Raw genomic sequence first — 17748 nt, forward strand, 5'->3', positions numbered from 1 at the left:
GCCGGAGCCACAGCAATTTCAACACTCGCCTCCCTCAAGGTCTGATGGAATATCTTGTCAGGCTTTGGGGATTTATCCACCTTTATTTGCTTTAAGACAGCAAGTACTTCCTCCTCTTTAATCTATATAGGTTCCATGACCTTGATGCTTGTTTTACATACTTCCCATGACTCTGAGCCCATTTCCTGAGTGAATTCTGGTGAAATTAAAACATTTATTTCCTCCAGAGAGTATAAAGTCAAATACAGTAAGAAGAAAAAAAGTTCAAAAAACCTACATTGTCTCCATTAGGGATATAAATATTAGCAAAAACTACCATTTTATTATACAATTTCCCAGAAGCAGTGACATAGCAACCATTTGTATCTGATGTGATGATGTGATGAACAAAATGAATTATTTTGATTAATATGAATTGAGAAGTCTGAAAAGAGAAATGAAAATGCTGCCCCCTCCACCTTGTCATGTGGTAGGAATTATCACAACTATGAACGTACATTTCTTATAAAAATACAATGGTAGCTTTAAATTGATTAATATGTGAAAGCACCTTTCTTCCCTTAACTGGGTGATTCATACCTTTGATGTTCCAACTAAGGAAATTAATAGAATTATCCATATTTTTTCATAAATAATGCAAATTAATTAGCATAAATAATATCCAGACTCCAGGTGTCAGCCTAAAGGCAGAAATATGAAACCAGAGATAAATTGTAAATAACCATTACAAGGTCAAATATGTGCAGATTCCTAAAGCCATAACAACCTTGAGAAAAATAAAACCCTCCCTCCAACCCCAAAGCCAGACAGCTGCTAAAGATATCAACAGCAAGCTCATCAAAACCATCCATTTGCACCCAAATAAATCTTCCTGCTGGACATGATATCTCTAGCTCCATTTCTATTAATGTAAAAATAATCAGCTCTTTGAAACAATACTTAATTCTATTATAAATAGCAATAAAAAAAGGATTTATTTTTAAGCTGTGGTTCTCAACCTTTTTCTTTATATTCACAGACTACTTTAAGTAATCCCTGTGCCATCGGTGCTCTGAGATTAGTAAAGGATGGCTTAAGGAGGTATGCGAATGGGAAGGGAAGGTTGAGAATCACTGCTCCAGACCTAATTGTTTGAGAAAAAATTGTCATTGGCCTATTTCCTTTGGAGTTATGAAACTGTGCACATAATGGGTCAATGAGGTATGATTAAAATAGTGATTTTTAAACTTTTAAAAAAACTTTTTAAAACGAGTGCAGTTACTTCCTGTGTCTGTCACAAAGTGTAACACAGACACACGTGGGATACAGCAAGGAAGGCTTGGAACCATTGCCTCTGTTCCTTTTAGATTTTTGAAGATGAACTTTGTTTAGATGATATAATTGTATCAAGTGAATCAACAGCTACTTGGGAATGAAAATTGGTATAGATTGAAAAGAGATATAAAAATTTAGGTTACATATTCATTTTAATAGAATTAATATGACTGATAAGAGATATAGAAAGGGGTGACCATTATGTTAAAAATCTTTTCACATGCTTTAATAATAAGAACATTTATTTAAAAAGATACTTAAGATTCTCTGTTTGGAAAATATTTTAAAAAATCTTTCTAAATTAGGTCACTCCCAACACATATGAATCAATGAAGCTTATTTATTTTTCAAATATATTCCAAACTTTATCAGCAATCCTTAAAATCAAATTAGAACCATGCCCTTTAATTCCCTTATTTTTTTTTCTTTAAAAAAGGACACTTATTTGACTTCAAATCAAAAGATAATTTTAGCTTTTACTTTGCTGATAGCCAGACGAGCAATTCTACTGAAGTGGAAGGATAACTCTTCACCTACTCATATCATACATGATATTATGTCTTATTTAAGTTTGTAAAAAAAAAATCAGTTATAATATTAAAGATAGAAAGTTTGAATTTGACCATAGGTGAGGCCCGTTTATGGATTATTATCACAATTTTAAGATTTAGGGGTATGGATGCTCTGGAGATTTCCTGTCTACTCTCCAAAGGTCATTACTTGATTCAAATCTTTCTAATTTATACAAGTTAACCTTGTTTAGTGGGAGCGGGTAGATTAACTAGGTTTTTTTTAATTTTATTTTCTTTGTCTTTTTCCTTTTCTTAAATAATCATTAGATAAAGATAAAGATGGGTTTAAATATGGATTATTATGGATATATCACAGAATAAGACCAAAATACCCTATAAATATATATATAAACACATATACACACATAAAGGAATCAAATTGTATTGTATCTTTTATTATATGTGCTATTATGTTTTTAATTTACAATGTCTTGATGATATGTACAAGATATGATCTGTTTTATGTAACCAATTAGAACATAGGGTTTTTATATTAAATTTTAAAAAAAAAATTCTTTATGACTGTAATATCAAGATAATTAAATTGATTGTTCACAATCTTAAAAGGAAGATTTCTGTCCACCAGTGCAGGTGTATTCAAAGGGAAAAGTTCACTTTTATGCAGATTTAATCTATATCCAGAAAACTAATTAAATTGAGAAAGTATTGACAGTATGGAGGGTAAGGAAGTGTCAGGGCTTGATAAGAAAAGCAGAAAATCATCCTCATGAAGGGAAACTTTATGTTCAATTCCCTGAAATATATCCATACTCTCAAAATGCAATTGCTAACGGCTCTATAGCCTAATCAAAGAGTAATGGACTTAGTGGACACCGTTGACAGGTTCCCCATTGGAGATTGAAAGGTTGTGACTGTTGAAAATTAGTGAGAATTGAAGCCGTAGGGCATGAATACAATAATTTAATCCATGTAATAAAACATGGTCCAAAATTGAATTTTGCTAAGATTGTAAATAAATACATCAATGCAACTCGATCAAAATGTGTTCTCTGTATCAAGGGAAAGAGTACATTCAGAAGCCTGGAAGGTAAATACAAAATATCCAATAAGCAATGTATATTAAAATAAGACTAATGGTTTTTAATAAAACCAGTTTGAGTCTTCAGAAATGATAGATGGTAAGATATTCTTCAATCTACAGGCCATATTTTTAGCCAAAATGTTTACATCAACATTTAACAAAGAAATTGGCCTGTAGGCGGAGCACTCAGTTGAATCTTTACCTTTCTTTACTATGAGAGATATACACACTTCATTAAATGTTGCCAGGAGTTTACCCTGGCTAAATGAAGCAGATAACACAGAACTTGAGGTGAAAGCAATTGAGAAAATTATTTGAAAAACTCCACAGGAAAACCATCAGGTCCTGGAGCTCTTTTAGAATGCACTAAAGAAATAGCAGCAGCTATTTCCTCTCTTGTGATATAGGCTCATCTAGTCTTGTTTTGTCATCTTAAGAAATCGTGGGAATATTTAAGCAATCCAGGAAACTCTTCATTGAACTGCTTTCATTGTGAATTCAGTTGAATAAAATCGGCAACAAAATTTCCAGAATGTATCATTTATGTTAGAATGATCTGTAATAATGTTAGCAGCCTCCTTTCAAATCTTAGTAATTTACAGCTTGGCTTCAAAACCTCTCAACTGATTAGCTAAAAGCTTACCAGATTTGTCACCATGGATATAAAAGTGACAATTTCACTTCAACAGTTGGCATTCAATCAGATACATTGAAAGGAAATCAAATCTAGTTTGAAGTTAAACTTGTGTTGTATATAAATCAGAATTTTTAATTTGGGCATATTGTTGATGTATTTGTTTAATTTGATTAACTAATTCTAATCTTTCTTGGCCTTCCTTTTTATATTCATTGTATAAGCAATAATTCCTTCCCCCCTCAGAAAACTTTCAAAGCATCCCAAACAATCAAACGAGAAATTTCTGATGAAGTATTTGTATCATAGAAAAAAGTTATCTGCTCCTCCATAAATTTCACCAAGTCCTTATCTGATAATAAACTTTAATTGAAATGCCAATGTCTTTTTATATTTGAGGGAGGCCAGGAAGAGTCATAGATAATGCAACAGGGGCATGATCTGATGATTACAAAAATGAGTCAGGGGGATAAGTTGATTATCAATAAGAAAATAATCAATTCGCAAATAAGTTTGATGAACAGGTGAAAATAAAGAAATTTCTCTCCTATCTGAATAAAGAAATACCATCATTTGATTAAAAAATAATTAATTAATGAGGCAGATTTACTCATTGTGGTGGGGTTAAGAGATGACCAATCCAAAGCAGAGTCGAACCAACAATTAAAATCCCCACCAAGTACGAGAGAGTATAAACTCGTCTGATAAGGAAGGGAAAAAAAAAGAGTTGTTTTTGGGCAAAGATGCATGAGGTAAGTGGGGGACCTTCAAAGGTGGAATTATCAGAGTACAGAGTTTGTATTTTCCAGTCAGGATTAAAGGCAAGATTAGTAGGTGGAGGGAACCTTGGTTTTTAAGGGATATTGGGGATCCGGTTCGGAAGGTATATAGCATGGAGCAAAATGGGGTACTTGAGGAGTATATAAAAATTCATGAAAACCTCAAGAAAGAAATCAGGAAGACTAAAAGGAGACATGAGGTTGCTTTGGCAGACTATGTGAGGAAAAATCCTAAGGATTTTTACAGGTAAAGGATGGCAAGGGATTGGTGCTGGGACCATTGATGCTTGTCTGGAGGATAATGTGGTGAATTGGATCAGTAAGTTTGCAGATGACACTAGGATTAGAATTGTTAGAGTGAAGAAGGTTTTCAAAGCTTGCAGAGGGATTTGGCCAGCTGTAAAAATAGGCTGAGAATGGTAGATGGAATTTTAATGCAGACAAGTGTGAGGTGAGGGACAAACCAAGAAAGGATGTATATGGTAGGGCACTGAGGAGTGCAGTAGAACAGAGGGAGTACAAATACATCATTTCCTGAGAGTGGTGTCAGGTGGATAGGGTTGTAAAGAGAGCTTTGGCATATTGGCCTATATGACTCAAAGTATTGAGTACAGAAGTTGGGATGTTATGGTAAGTTATTCAGGACTTTGGTGAGGCCAAATTTGGAGTATTGTGAGCAGTTTTGTTCACTTAACTGCAGGAAAGATATCAATAAGATAGAAAGAATACAGAAAAGATTTACTAGGGCATTGCCATACTTCAGGAACTGAGTTACAGGGAAAGATTAAACAGGTTAGGACTTTATTCGCTGCAGCTTAGAAAAATAAGGGGAGATTTAATAGAGGAATTTAAAATTATGAGGGGGAGAGACAGAGTAAATGTAGATAGGCTTTTTTTTCCACTGAGGGTATGTGAGATACAAACCAGAGGACCTAAGTTAAGAGTAAAAGGGGAAAAGATTAAGGGGAACATGAGGGGAACTTATTCACACAGAGAGTGCGGAACGAGCTGCCAGCTGAAGTGGTAAATGTAGACTCACTTTTAACATTTAAGAAGAATTTGGACAGGTACATGGATGGGAGAAGTGTGGAGGCTTATGAACTAGGTGCAGGATTGTGGGACTAGCCAAAAAAAAATAGTTCAGCACAGATAGAATGGCCAAAGGGGGCCTGATTCTGTGCTGTAATGTACTATGGTTCTAAATGATAATGCTTCATTACTGGAGCCAAACTTGTGAACCTCCTCTCAATCTTTTCCAATGTCAGCCATTAACTCAATCCTTTATCTAACTTGATCCACGTTTGGTGTTAATGCTTCATTTACTGCTGCGTAATATTGCGTTGAGATCCATTCAGATTTTACATCGGGGTTATCCAATCCATTTCTGGTATTGATGCTTAATGTGTGCATGTTAATATATTTTAATGTGGTCCAAAGTTCTTCATTGTGTTTTGTAACATATTGTGCCATGATGGGTGAGCAGGTTAGCAAATGGAGAGCAGGATATGAGCTCAAGCTGCCATGTGGGGGATGGACTGTGGCAATTGTAATATGCAAATCTTCCAGAATCGAATCTGTGATATCTCCACCTTTGCTTCGGCAACCGTCACTGATAGCTTTCAGGCGATTCTTAGAGGAAGAGATGGACATGGGATAAACAAGTATAAAAAAATTGCAATTGTAATGCATGACCGTTATTGCCAAGTGAGCAGCTCAGTGGCACAGATATTTGGGTTCAATTCTGAGCTTCAGCGCTGTCTGTGAGGGCCTTGCACACTCGGCCTATAACAGCAGGTCTCCCACATGTGATCAGACTTCCTCCCACATCCTCAAGACCTGCGGGCTTGTATGTAAATCTGGCACTGCTTCTCAATCAGTGCCACTGTGCCTGACTACCCACACGCCTCCAACAGAATGAATCAGCCAAGAGAGGAAGAATCTGGCTTTACTTCACGTCTCCTCCTCACCTGTGTTCACCATCAATCTGAGCTCTTGATATGTACTGTGCCAAAGCTAATTGTTGCCACCACATTTTGATCAAGGACCTTTCTTAATGCTTGGGTGGGTGAGTGCTGTCAGGCTGTTTGAATGACCAACAGCAGGGCTCTAAATGAGGAACAAGACTTCTAACCAATCTTCTGCTGATGCAGGAAACCCAAGTGTGAGATTCCCACGTCAGGCCAAACATTGCGGAGGAGACCAGATGTTGAAACCCCAATTAACACTATTGTATTCACAATGCTGTGCCACATCAGATGGCAAGCAGATGGAAATTCACACCATGATTTTGAATGTTCTATAATTCAAGGTGAGATCGAGAAACTGAAGTTGGCTTTAACATAGAAAGGTGTCCATTAAATATTACACCTTTTACTAAGTTTGAAAATTCCATATTGCCTGACAGAAGTGTATTTGTTTTGTAGAAATAAGGGAACAAACTTTCATGCCACAGACCTCCAGGACATGTTTATTCAAGGGAGAATTTCCTTGTGTCTTCAGGCAGCAGGAGAGGACCTTTTACCTCATTCAAGAGGACAGATCAAACTCCACTTTAACACCTCATTGAAAACAGAGCACCTTTGATTATATTTAAATGTTTAAATTTAGGCATACAGCACGGTAAGAGGCCCTTTTGGCCCACGAGCCCGTGCCACCCAATTGTGCACAATTGACCTATAAACCCCAGTACGCTTTGGATGGTGGAAGGAAACTGGAGCCCCTGGGGAAAACCCACACAGACATGCGAGAGAACGTACAAACTCTTTACAGAGAGCATGGGATTCGAACCCAAGTCCCAGTTGTTGGTGCTGTAACAGTGTTGCGCCAACTGCTTCATTTGGTCCCAAAGCATTCTGACTTGATAGAGAGGGTTGCTAGCCACCAAAACGGAGTTGATACAGATCAAGGTGAATTTTGTCGAGGATACCTTCTAACTTCAATGACCTTGGGCCACTGTTGATGAAAATATCCACTTTTAATTAACTTAAGGCTGCAGTGACATTAATCACAAGGTGGAACATGTCCGAGAAACATCTGCACCAGTCAAGCTCATTAGAGAGAGAGAGAGAGAGAGAGAGAGAGAGAGAGAGAGAGAGAGAGAGAGATCAATGGATTTTTAAATATTAAGGCTTATGGGATTCAAGGAGTAAAACAATCTCCTGAAATGTTGAGCGGGCACAAGTGGCCAAATGGCCTAGTTATTTTTTTGTTGCTTATATTTTGCTCTTTTACACCATGGACAAGCATGGACTGAAATCTATGAGCGTAGATATTTAACGTGACGTCTGCAGACAGGTTCTGGATTCTGGATTAAGCAATGGGCTTTCAGCTGAAGAAAATTTGTTTTACTAACATATTATTACTAGAGAATCAATTGAAAACTAAGCAAATCAAAAGCATGACAGTCAGCATCTTATCAGGGCAACCACGGTGGATATGAAATGTGGATCTCCATCATATAATGGTTCAGCTTACAGATAAAATAAAAGAGAAGCACATCTGTTATGTCACTCTCTATAATGCCGACCCAAGCAATACATCAAAGTTATTTCTTGGTTAATTCCTTTCTTCCTTTCAAGTATAGAGGGTCCCTTGGGGTGACATGGTTGGTGTCGTGGTTAGTGCAATGCTTTTGCAGTGCCAGTGATCGGGACCGGGGTTCGAATCTCGCGTTGTCTGTAAGGAGTTTGTACGTTCTTCCCGTGTTCTTCTGGGAGCTCCGGTTTCCTCCCACCATTCAAAATGTGCCAGGAGTGTAGGTTAATTGGGTGTAAATTGGGCAGCAGGACTTGTGGGTCCAACATACAATAGCAGGAATGTCTACATTTAAAATATTTTAAAAATTAATATTGCAACTCAAATAATCTTCCTTTTCATGTGACCAATCATGTTGCCAGCAGGCGGCTTGGGAAAATGGCGTCACAGCTGAGCCCAATATATAACCATATAACAATTACAGCACAGAAACAGGCCAGTTCGGCCCTGTCTTTTTTTTTAAAGACAAGTGAACTATTCAAAATAAAATTATGTACAAATTTTAAATTTAATTTTACAATGTACAAAACAGTAACAAGCCCTTCCACCCCACTAGCACATGCTGCCCAATTACACCCAATTAGCCTACAACCCTCGGTAGGTTTCGAAGGGTGGGAAGAAAGCAGAGCACTCGGAGGAAACCCAAGCAGACCCGGGGAGAGTGTGCAACCTCCTTAGAGAGGGCGCCAGATTTGTACCCATGCCACTGATGCTCCAACAGTGTTGGACCAAGCCCATGCAGTGTTTAAATGCATACATGCATTACATTGCTATATATTGTTACATTCATTCTCTCATTGGCTATGTAGCACTGTTACCCTTCCTGTGCCCCCTTGTGGTTACTCCCCATCCTTTGAGGGACTCTAGATTCTGGTCCTTCCCTACAAAACCCTCAGGTTGGCTGCGCCAACCCTCAGTGTGTTCCTCAGGACGTACTCCTACAGCCTGGAATCTTCCACTCGGCAGAATTCCCTCACTGACATTTCATTCTTTGCCCAACACCCAATGAACTGACTGCCCTCAGACCCAGTGCCTGGTTTTGTCCTGCTCTTCATTAGCTAGAGGGGTTCTAAGGGCACACATTCCCTAAAAGTGTTTAACGAGGGTAGACAGGGTGGTGTGCTTGCCTTCATCGGTCTGAGGGCTAAGTGCAATATTGGGATGTCAAGTCAAGTCAAGGTTATTGTCTCCTGATTACTCAAGGACAACTGAAGGAAACAGCGTTCTCAGTCTTCGGTGCAAAACATGCAGATACCCAACCAGACATAACACACATACGGACAAATAATACATATGCAGGACAAGTATTTCATCTCTTAAAAAAATAAATAAATATTGTTTCATAAATATGAGATGGTCAGTGTGAGCACAGTTCCTTTGGTCGTTCAGCGTTCTCACTGCCCGTGGGAAGAAGCTGATCCTCAGCCTGGTGGTGCTGGCTCGGATCCTCCTGTATCTCTTCCCCGAAGGGAGCAGCTGAAAGATCCTGTGTGCAGTGTGGAAGGGGTTCTCCATGATTTTGTGTCCCCTTCAGACAATGATCACAGTAGATCATGTCAATGGTGGGAGGTAGTCTCCAGTGATCATCTCTGCTACTCTTATGGTCCTGTGCATTGACCTCCCACTCTGCATTTCTCTGCAGCAACTGTACCACACTGTGATGCAGCCGGCCAGGACATTCTCATTAGAGCTCCTATGGAAGGTTGATGTGATGGCGGCCGGTAGCCTTTCCCGCTTCCGTCTTCTCGAGAAGTGCAGTCGCTATTGCACCTTCCGGAAAAATGAGGAGATGCTGAGTGTTCACAATAAGTCACTAGTTAAGTGAACTCCCAAGAAATTTGGTGCTCTCCACTCTCCCTACTACAGATCTGTTAATGTGCAGTGGAGAGTGGTCATACCTGGTCCACCTGAAGTCCATGATCAAATTCTTCATCTTGTCCATGTTGAAACTCAGGTTGTTACCCTCGCTAAATCACGAGATTTTCCACCTCTTCCCTATAGTGCGACTCATCACTGTTGCTGATGAGGTCAACTGTGGTTGTGTCATCTGCAAACTTGATGACATTGTTTGGACTGGATCTTACGATGCAGTCATGGGTCAATAGCTGGAACAGGAGTGGGCTGAGCACATAGCCCTGATGGTGCTAGATATTCTGCTACTGACCTGGACAGACTGTATCCAGTTACAGTGAGGGGTGTTGAGTCCCAGCGAGGCCAGCTTCTCCACCAGCCTCTGGGGATATTACCATTGTACAAGCCCCTGCTGAGTCTTTGGATTATTTTGTGCAGTTCTCGTTGCCTAGTTATAAAAAGAATGTCATTACGTTCTTTGTGGATAGGGTGCATGAAAGATTTACAAGGATGTTACCCAGATTGAATGACTTGTGTTACACAGATCTAAATTTATTTTAAATTATTTATTTAATTTAGACATACAGCATGGTAACAGGCTATTTTGGCCCTGGAGTCCATGCCACCCAATTAATACCCATTTAACCTAAACCCACAGTACGTTTTGAACTGTGGGAGGAAACCAGAACCCCTGGGGAAAACCAACACAGACACAAGGAGAACGAACAAACCCCTCACAGACAGCGCGGGATTCGAATCCCAATCGCTTATGTTGTAAATGCGTTGCACTAACCATTACGCCATCTGTGCCAATAGTCACTTTTTCCCTGAGGGTACAGGAACCAGACAAGTGACCTTACAAAATCACAAAGGATGTAGATCAGGTGAATGGTGAGTCTTTCTCCTAGGTTAGGGGCTTCAAAACTAGCGTGCGGAGGTTTAAAGTGAGAGGGGAATGATTAAAGGAAACCTGAGCAGTAATGTTTTCGCACAGTGAGGAAGTGATGAAGGTTGAATGTTCCAATAATATTTGGGCAGGCACATGAACAGGAATGAATTAAAGGGATAGGAGCAAATGGGTCTAGCTCTGCCACAGAACATCTTCACCACAGACGGGTTGGTCTGAATGGCCTGTTTTCCATGCTCCATGATTCTATGGCTCCATGACTTCAGTGAGGCCGATTGAACCACTCAGCAAATCGAAAGGTTGCAATATATAGACAAGGTATTTGTTGTGCAAGTTAATTGTGGGAGGAGAGAGAAAGTTGGAAAACACCTTTGCACTGGACGATGTAATGCTGCCTGACAAATTACTCAGAGGGGTACAGGTGACCGCTGTATAACGTACGGCCGGTTAACAGAAATTCACCTTTACATAATTCACAAAAGTTTGCCCAGAATTTTTAAACACAGAATAAAAGTTGCTCTCAATAAATTCATGTAAAAAAAAATGTAAATAAATGAACAAAATTTATGTTTCTCAACTTGTGTAGATGGCATGGTGTCATGTGAGGGAAAATTACGAGACAAACTGTTTTCCAGGAAAGTAACCTTCCCATGACACAAAAAAGATCTGTCTTGAAATTTGTCCTAAATCAGCAGTGTTAATGTGCTACATAAGAGCTGCTGTGAATGGTGCTCTGAAGTTCATTCTTTTAACTTCCACAAAATTAATTTTGGAAACCATATAATCTGCTGATATTGCTACCGATGGGGAATGATTTTCCATGCAACAATCCGTCCTAACTTTCAGCAAGTGAAGCTTGCCTTGGAAATGCCATGATACCATCTAATGAGATATCTTCAGGTTGTCACTGCAGGGACTGTTTAATTGCTTTGTGGTTTCAGTTGATTGGTGGAGGCCTTGTTGCCGATGGAACATTTGTGGTTTAATACTGGAGTGGGGAGATGCAGTAAAAGCACTTTTTGTAATAAATTGAAACTCAAGTGGGGACCTATTGTGTAGGTCACATTCAAAACAGGCGACCATACATGAAAGACTGGCAAACAGCAATCAGGCAATTCAGGTTTGTGGAGCTGCGGGCATAAGAGGCTCTGCCACGTTCTGGGAAGCTCAGAAGTACTAAGCAAGAGATTGAAATCTGATGAGAATAATTTGAAGAGGACATTTGGAGCGTCACGGTTGGCACAAGGCCGTGACAGCGGCAGTGCTGGGGGCCAGAGTTCGAGTCCCGCGTTGACTGCAAGGGGTTGATATGTTCTCCCTGTTTCTTGGTGGATTTTCCCCAGGGGCTCTGGTTTCATCCCACTGTTGGTTAATTGGGTGTAATTGGGCGGCACGGGCTCATGGACCTGTTACCATGTGGTATATCTAAATTATTTTTTTAAAAATTAAAAAGTTAAAAGGAACACCTTGTACATTTAGGATTTGGCATCAGCCACATGGACACAACTGGACAGATGGAAATGAATTATGGTTTATTGTGCTTTTAGCTCATGTGGCAGTGGACAATTTAATACCTCTGACTTTAAACATGGGGTACAAGCAATTCTGTCCATGGTTCAGTAAATGGTGCCTGGAACGCAAGGTACAGGACAGTACATTGCTATAAGTTGTGATCAAGATCTCTTGAAATGGCATCTTATTTGCATAACATGCAGTTTTGATCACCTAACTACAGGAAAGATATCAATAATAGTGAAAGAGGGCAGAGCAGATTTGCTAGGATGTTGCCAGGACTTCAGGAACTGAGTCACAGGGAAAGGTTAAGCAGGTTAGGACTTCATTAAGCTTTTTCTTCTTCTCAATTTAGGTGAGGTACAAACCAGAGGTCCTGGGTTATGGGTGAAAGGGGAAAAGTTTAAGGGGAACATTCTTCTCACAAAAAGCGGTGGAACGAGCTGGTGAATATGGGCTCAATTTTAAACATCTAAGAATAATTTGGATGGGAGGGGTAGGGAGGTCAATGGGCTAGGTGCAGGTCAGTGGGACTAGACAGAATGATAGTTCATCACAGACTAGAAAGGCTGCGGGGCCTGTTTCTGAGCGGTAATGTTCTATGTCTCTATGGTTACATTCATTGGACTGACAATTGTGCTCTATCTTCTTCCAGCCCAATGCCTGTCAGTAGATTTGGACGAACTGCTGGGTGCTACGCCTGGATGCTGCTGGCTGTCTTTCACCTTGTCATGGATTTTTCTTCTTGTGAATCACAGATTCAGGGTCAGGTCCTCAGCCACACTTCAGGGTCACTTCAACCAGTGGCACGTCACAGAACCACCAGTGATCCTCTTTGGGAGTACAAAAGTAGCCGCCACAGCAAAATGACAAAGTCTTGGTGGTACAGAATGTTTTGGCCCGAAACTCATCCTGGAAGACGAATCCTGAACAAGCCAACAGGGATTCGCAAACACAAGACACTCACAGATAGCCTGTGTACCAACTGTCAGTCCAAGCAATCTCCGTCTCACATACAGGACCCTCCCGTCTCGTTGGAGACCAGGGACTCAGTAAAATCGATCTCTTTGAAAAGGGCAAGGAGGCAGAGTGACTACTTTGCATCGGATAGCTTTGAGAAGCCCAAATGCACTTCATATGACAGTGAAGGAACAGTGACTGTGATGCCTTGTGCCATTGAATGGGGCCCCACAAAGGAGGAGCTCACAGAACTCAATGTGCTTTCAACTTTGGCAAGTCTTTCCACCACAACATTGACCTTGTTGTCCTCCGTCAAAACTACAACTGCCAGAACTACCACCACCCCCACAGCCAGCACCACTACCACCACTATGCAATCCACGACCGCCTCACTCAGGAGCCATACGATGGTGGTGCCAGACCCAGCGCTATTCAGCACAACAGAGCCAAGCCTTAGGTGGGAGCTGTCCAGCACAGCCCGTCCTTCCCGCATCGGAGAGACCGGAGGTACCATCACCACTAGAATGCCAGTTGGTTCTTTTAGATAGCATGACACAAGATTACTGGATCATTGTTAAGTATTTTAAGAAACTTATTTTTAAAATCTTTCATGTTCAATGAGCACAGGCTTTGATGTTCACTGTACCCAGTCTCAGTTAAAAGCTTTGATCTCAAGTCTGTTATTCACCAGGGATTTATGATGAGTTTACTGTATCATTGAGATCATCCACTGTTCATTATCAGCTCATTCCCACATCAATGACAAACTCTTGAATGAATGCTTGGATGTAAATTACTTGTACAAACCCATAAAGTGCCCATTTTACTCAGAACCTCCCTGCATTCCAGTGAGGGAGAGAGGGAAAGGGTGGATGACAATAAGATATTGAAGAAGAAGAGGGCCATGAGTTTGATCCAGTTCTGTTGAAGAACTGTAACAGTTGGAGGTCTTTGAGACTCTGATAATGGGTCGTTCCAACCTAGCTGACAGAAGTGTATCAAACACTTAGGTGATAATAAGGTGAGGGATTGTAGGTCAATTTAAAAATAAAACAACTGTGTTATGGAGCTTCTGTTAAATAAGCCGCTGCTATCTGATGTTCTTGAACTGAAGGGTAGCAGTAGGGAAAGAGAGGCAGTGGCCAGGTTCAGCCAATTGTAGGGGTGGACCTTGGGGGTGAGCGCAGGATGGATGCTGTAGGTTACCAGCACTATGAGAGGGAGTGGGGGGAAGCACAATGGGAGGTGGGAGAGAGAGATGATGGACAACCAATCCGCAGGAGTTGGGAGGACACAAAAGGGCCCTGGGGATAATGGAAACCATTTTTGGTTCCTTGAGGAAGAGAGCAAGAGAGAGAGCAATTCAATAGGAGAGCTGAATGAATAGACTCTTATGCCCTGACCAGGCTTTTGATTCTCAGTTGTATTATAAACAGGCCACAACCTTTCATCTGCACTGATTTTCCATTAATGTCAACTTGCCGTCTTTCAAGTATGAGCTCTGGTTCACTTAATAGCACTCCTTCCACTAAGTCAGTGGACCATAGTTCGAGAATGATGGGTCAGTGTGAGGGCTGCAATGATCCGGAGGAAGGACCAATCTGAGTTTGCTGCTGGCACTAAATTGAGTGGAAAAGCAAATTACGTAGAGGAGGCGGAGAGCCTGCAGAGAGATACCGAGGGGTTAAGTGAGTGGGCCAGGGGCCTGGGAGGTGGAGTGCAATGTTGATAAATGCGAGGTCTTCGACTTTGGAAAAAAAATATAGTAGATTGGATTATTATTTAAATGGTGTAGGATTGCAGCAAGCTGCTGTGCAGAGATGCTTGTGAATGAATCACAAAAGGTTGATTTCCAGATGCAACAGGTAATCCAGTGGACAGATGGATCATTGCCCACTGATGCTAGGGATTGAATTCAAGAGCGGGAAGGCTCTGCTGCAACTGTATAATTGGATTACACTAGGGGGAGGTCTTGTGCAGTTCTACTCTCCTTACTCGAAGAAGGATATACTGGCTTCAGAGGAGGTTCACCAGGTTGATTCTGAAGATGAAGGGGTTAGCTAAATGAGGAGAGATTGAGTCACCTGTAAATGGTCTCACTGGAATTCAGAGGAGGGGATATTATCAAAACGTATAAAGTTATGGAAAGAATAGATAAGGTAGAGGTGGGAAAGTTGTGTCCACTAGTAGGCAAGATTAGAACTATGGGGCATAGCCTCAAGATTCAGGAGAGCAGATTTAGGATGGAGATGAGGAGGAACCGCTGACAGAGAGTAGCATATCTGTGGAATTCTCTGCTGAAGGAAGAAGTAGATGCTGCTTCAAGGAATAGATTTCAAGCTTAGATTAATTAGAATTAAGAGTTCACATTCTAAATGTGACAATAATGGAACCTTCACCTTTACCTTTTTTTTTAAATCTGAGTCCATGGCCAGATCTTATAGAATTGAGGAGCAGGTTCAATGGGCCAGATGGCCAACTTCTCCTCTTCCTTATGTACCTGTTAAAAGACTCAGGCGTAACCTAGGCAACTTTCTTCATTGCAGAACTGAGGGATTGTGGCACTATTATTAGTATCAGAAAATCTGATGCGTCATCTTTGAGGTGAAATATTTGACCAAGGCCTTGTTCTTCCCTCAGATGCACCTAAAGTTCCCATGGAACCAATCTGAAGAAATTTCCCCAGTCTCCAGGCTTGTATCTATCCCCCAGAGAGTATTCCAAAAACAAATTAAGCGGAGTCAGCCCTTGCCTGTGCCAGGTGTGAAGGGCTGAACAAGCTGATCCTCCACTTTCAGGAGGATTTTAAGGTCACGGAGAATGAACATGGTCCTGTCCTGACATGCTTGGGCAAGATCCAGTGCTGGTGGAGTGAGAAGGAGGCAAGGTTCTGGGACAGGAGGCAAGCTTTCGACACCAGTATAGCCTCTTGCTGAAGGACGTCAGTATGAATTCCATGTAAAAATCTACTGTTCTACATGAAATTTCAGAGTCCTTGGAAACTATTAAAATTGTACTATATAACACTGGAAAACTATATTTTTTCAAAACGTTTGCTTCCTGAAAAATAATTGAGGATTATGATAGACAATTTTACACTGAACACAAATATCATTTCAGATTTGCTGTATCACGTAGAAAGTTAGAGAAGAATTAAATTAACTTTTATTGAATTTAGCAGGTTTCTTTGGCTTGGCTTCGTGGACGAAGATTTATGGAGGGGGTAAAAAAGTCCACGTCAGCTGCAGGCTCGTTTGTGGCTGACCAGTCCGATGCGGGACAGGCAGACACGATTGCAGCGGTTGCAAGGGAAAATTGGTTGGTTGGGGTTGGGTGTTGGGTTTTTCCTCCTTTGCCTTTTGTCAGTGAGGTGGGCTCTGCGGTCTTCTTCAAAGGAGGCTGCTGCCCGCCAAACTGTGAGGCGCCAAGATGCACGGTTTGAGGCGTTATCAGCCCACTGGCGGTGGTCAATGTGGCAGGCACCAAGAGATTTCTTTAGGCAATCCTTGTACCTTTTCTTTGGTGCACCTCTGTCACGGTGGCCAGTGGAGAGCTCGCCATATAATACGATCTTGGGAAGGCGATGGTCCTCCATTCTGGAGACGTGACCCATCCAGCGCAGCTGGATCTTCTGCAGCGTGGACTCGATGCTGTCGACCTCTGCCATCTCGAGTACCTCGACGTTAGGGGTGTGAGCGCTCCAATGGATGTTGAGGATGGAGCGGAGACAACGCTGGTGGAAGCGTTCTAGGAGCCGTAGGTGGTGCCGGTAGAGGACCCATGATTCGGAGCCGGACAGGAGTGTGGGTATGACAACGGCTCTGTATACGCTTATCTTTGTGAGGTTTTTCAGTTGGTTGTTTTTCCAGACTCTTTTGTGTAGTCTTCCAAAGGCGCTATTTGCCTTGGCGAGTCTGTTGTCTATCTCGTTGTCGATCCTTGCATCTGATGAAATGGTGCAGCCGAGATAGGTAAACTGGTTGACCGTTTTGAGTTTTGTGTGCCCGATGGAGATGTGGGTGGGCTGGTAGTCATGGTGGGGAGCTGGCTGATGGAGGACCTCAGTTTTCTTCAGGCTGACTTCCAGGCCAAACATTTTGGCAGTTTCCGCAAAGCAGGACGTCAAGCGCTGAAGAGCTGGCTCTGAATGGGCAACTAAAGCGGCATCATCTGCAAAGAGTAGTTCACGGACAAGTTTCTCTTGTGTCTTGGTGTGAGCTTGCAGGCGCCTCAGATTGAAGAGACTGCCATCCGTGCGGTACCGGATGTAAACAGCGTCTTCATTGTTGGGCACATTTTGTTTGTTAAACTGACCTAAAAATATTTTGCTGCTGATTTTAATTTGTACTTAGCATCTGATGCCTCTCATTGTCAGTGTCCAACAATAGTTGGCCAGCACTGATGGATTCCAATTGCCTTGATCCCACTTTTCCATGGTCATAATGTCCTGGTGAAACCTTTCACCATGTTCATCACTGACTGCACCAAGTTCAGCAGGGAAAACGTCCAAGGGAGAGTGCGGACAATGGATTTTCAATGACTTTGCCCTTCATGGTTTGTCTGCTCTGCTTAAAGTAGATTAAAATATGACAGGAAATCAAAAAGATAGGTAAGACACTAAAAAAAAACAGTATGTGGTAGGA

The 17748-nt window shown here is 41.3% G+C and overlaps 1 protein-coding gene across 1 annotated transcript in view; it reads left to right on the forward strand.

Annotated features, from left to right (window-relative positions):
• The window catches only part of LOC138754587 (adherens junction-associated protein 1-like), a 74299-nt gene extending 58243 nt beyond the window's left edge, over positions 1–16056 (forward strand). Inside the window, exons 2-3 of the mRNA XM_069919047.1 lie at positions 12801–13612; positions 15746–16056. Coding sequence (XP_069775148.1) covers positions 12801–13612; positions 15746–15777 — 844 coding nt within the window. The 3' untranslated portion in view covers positions 15778–16056. The remainder of the gene's footprint in view (positions 1–12800; positions 13613–15745) is intronic.
• The last annotated feature ends 1692 nt before the right edge of the window (positions 16057–17748 follow it).

This window comes from Narcine bancroftii, chromosome 2 (genome assembly GCF_036971445.1).
Source record: "Narcine bancroftii isolate sNarBan1 chromosome 2, sNarBan1.hap1, whole genome shotgun sequence".
In the NCBI taxonomy this organism is placed as follows: domain Eukaryota; kingdom Metazoa; phylum Chordata; class Chondrichthyes; order Torpediniformes; family Narcinidae; genus Narcine; species Narcine bancroftii.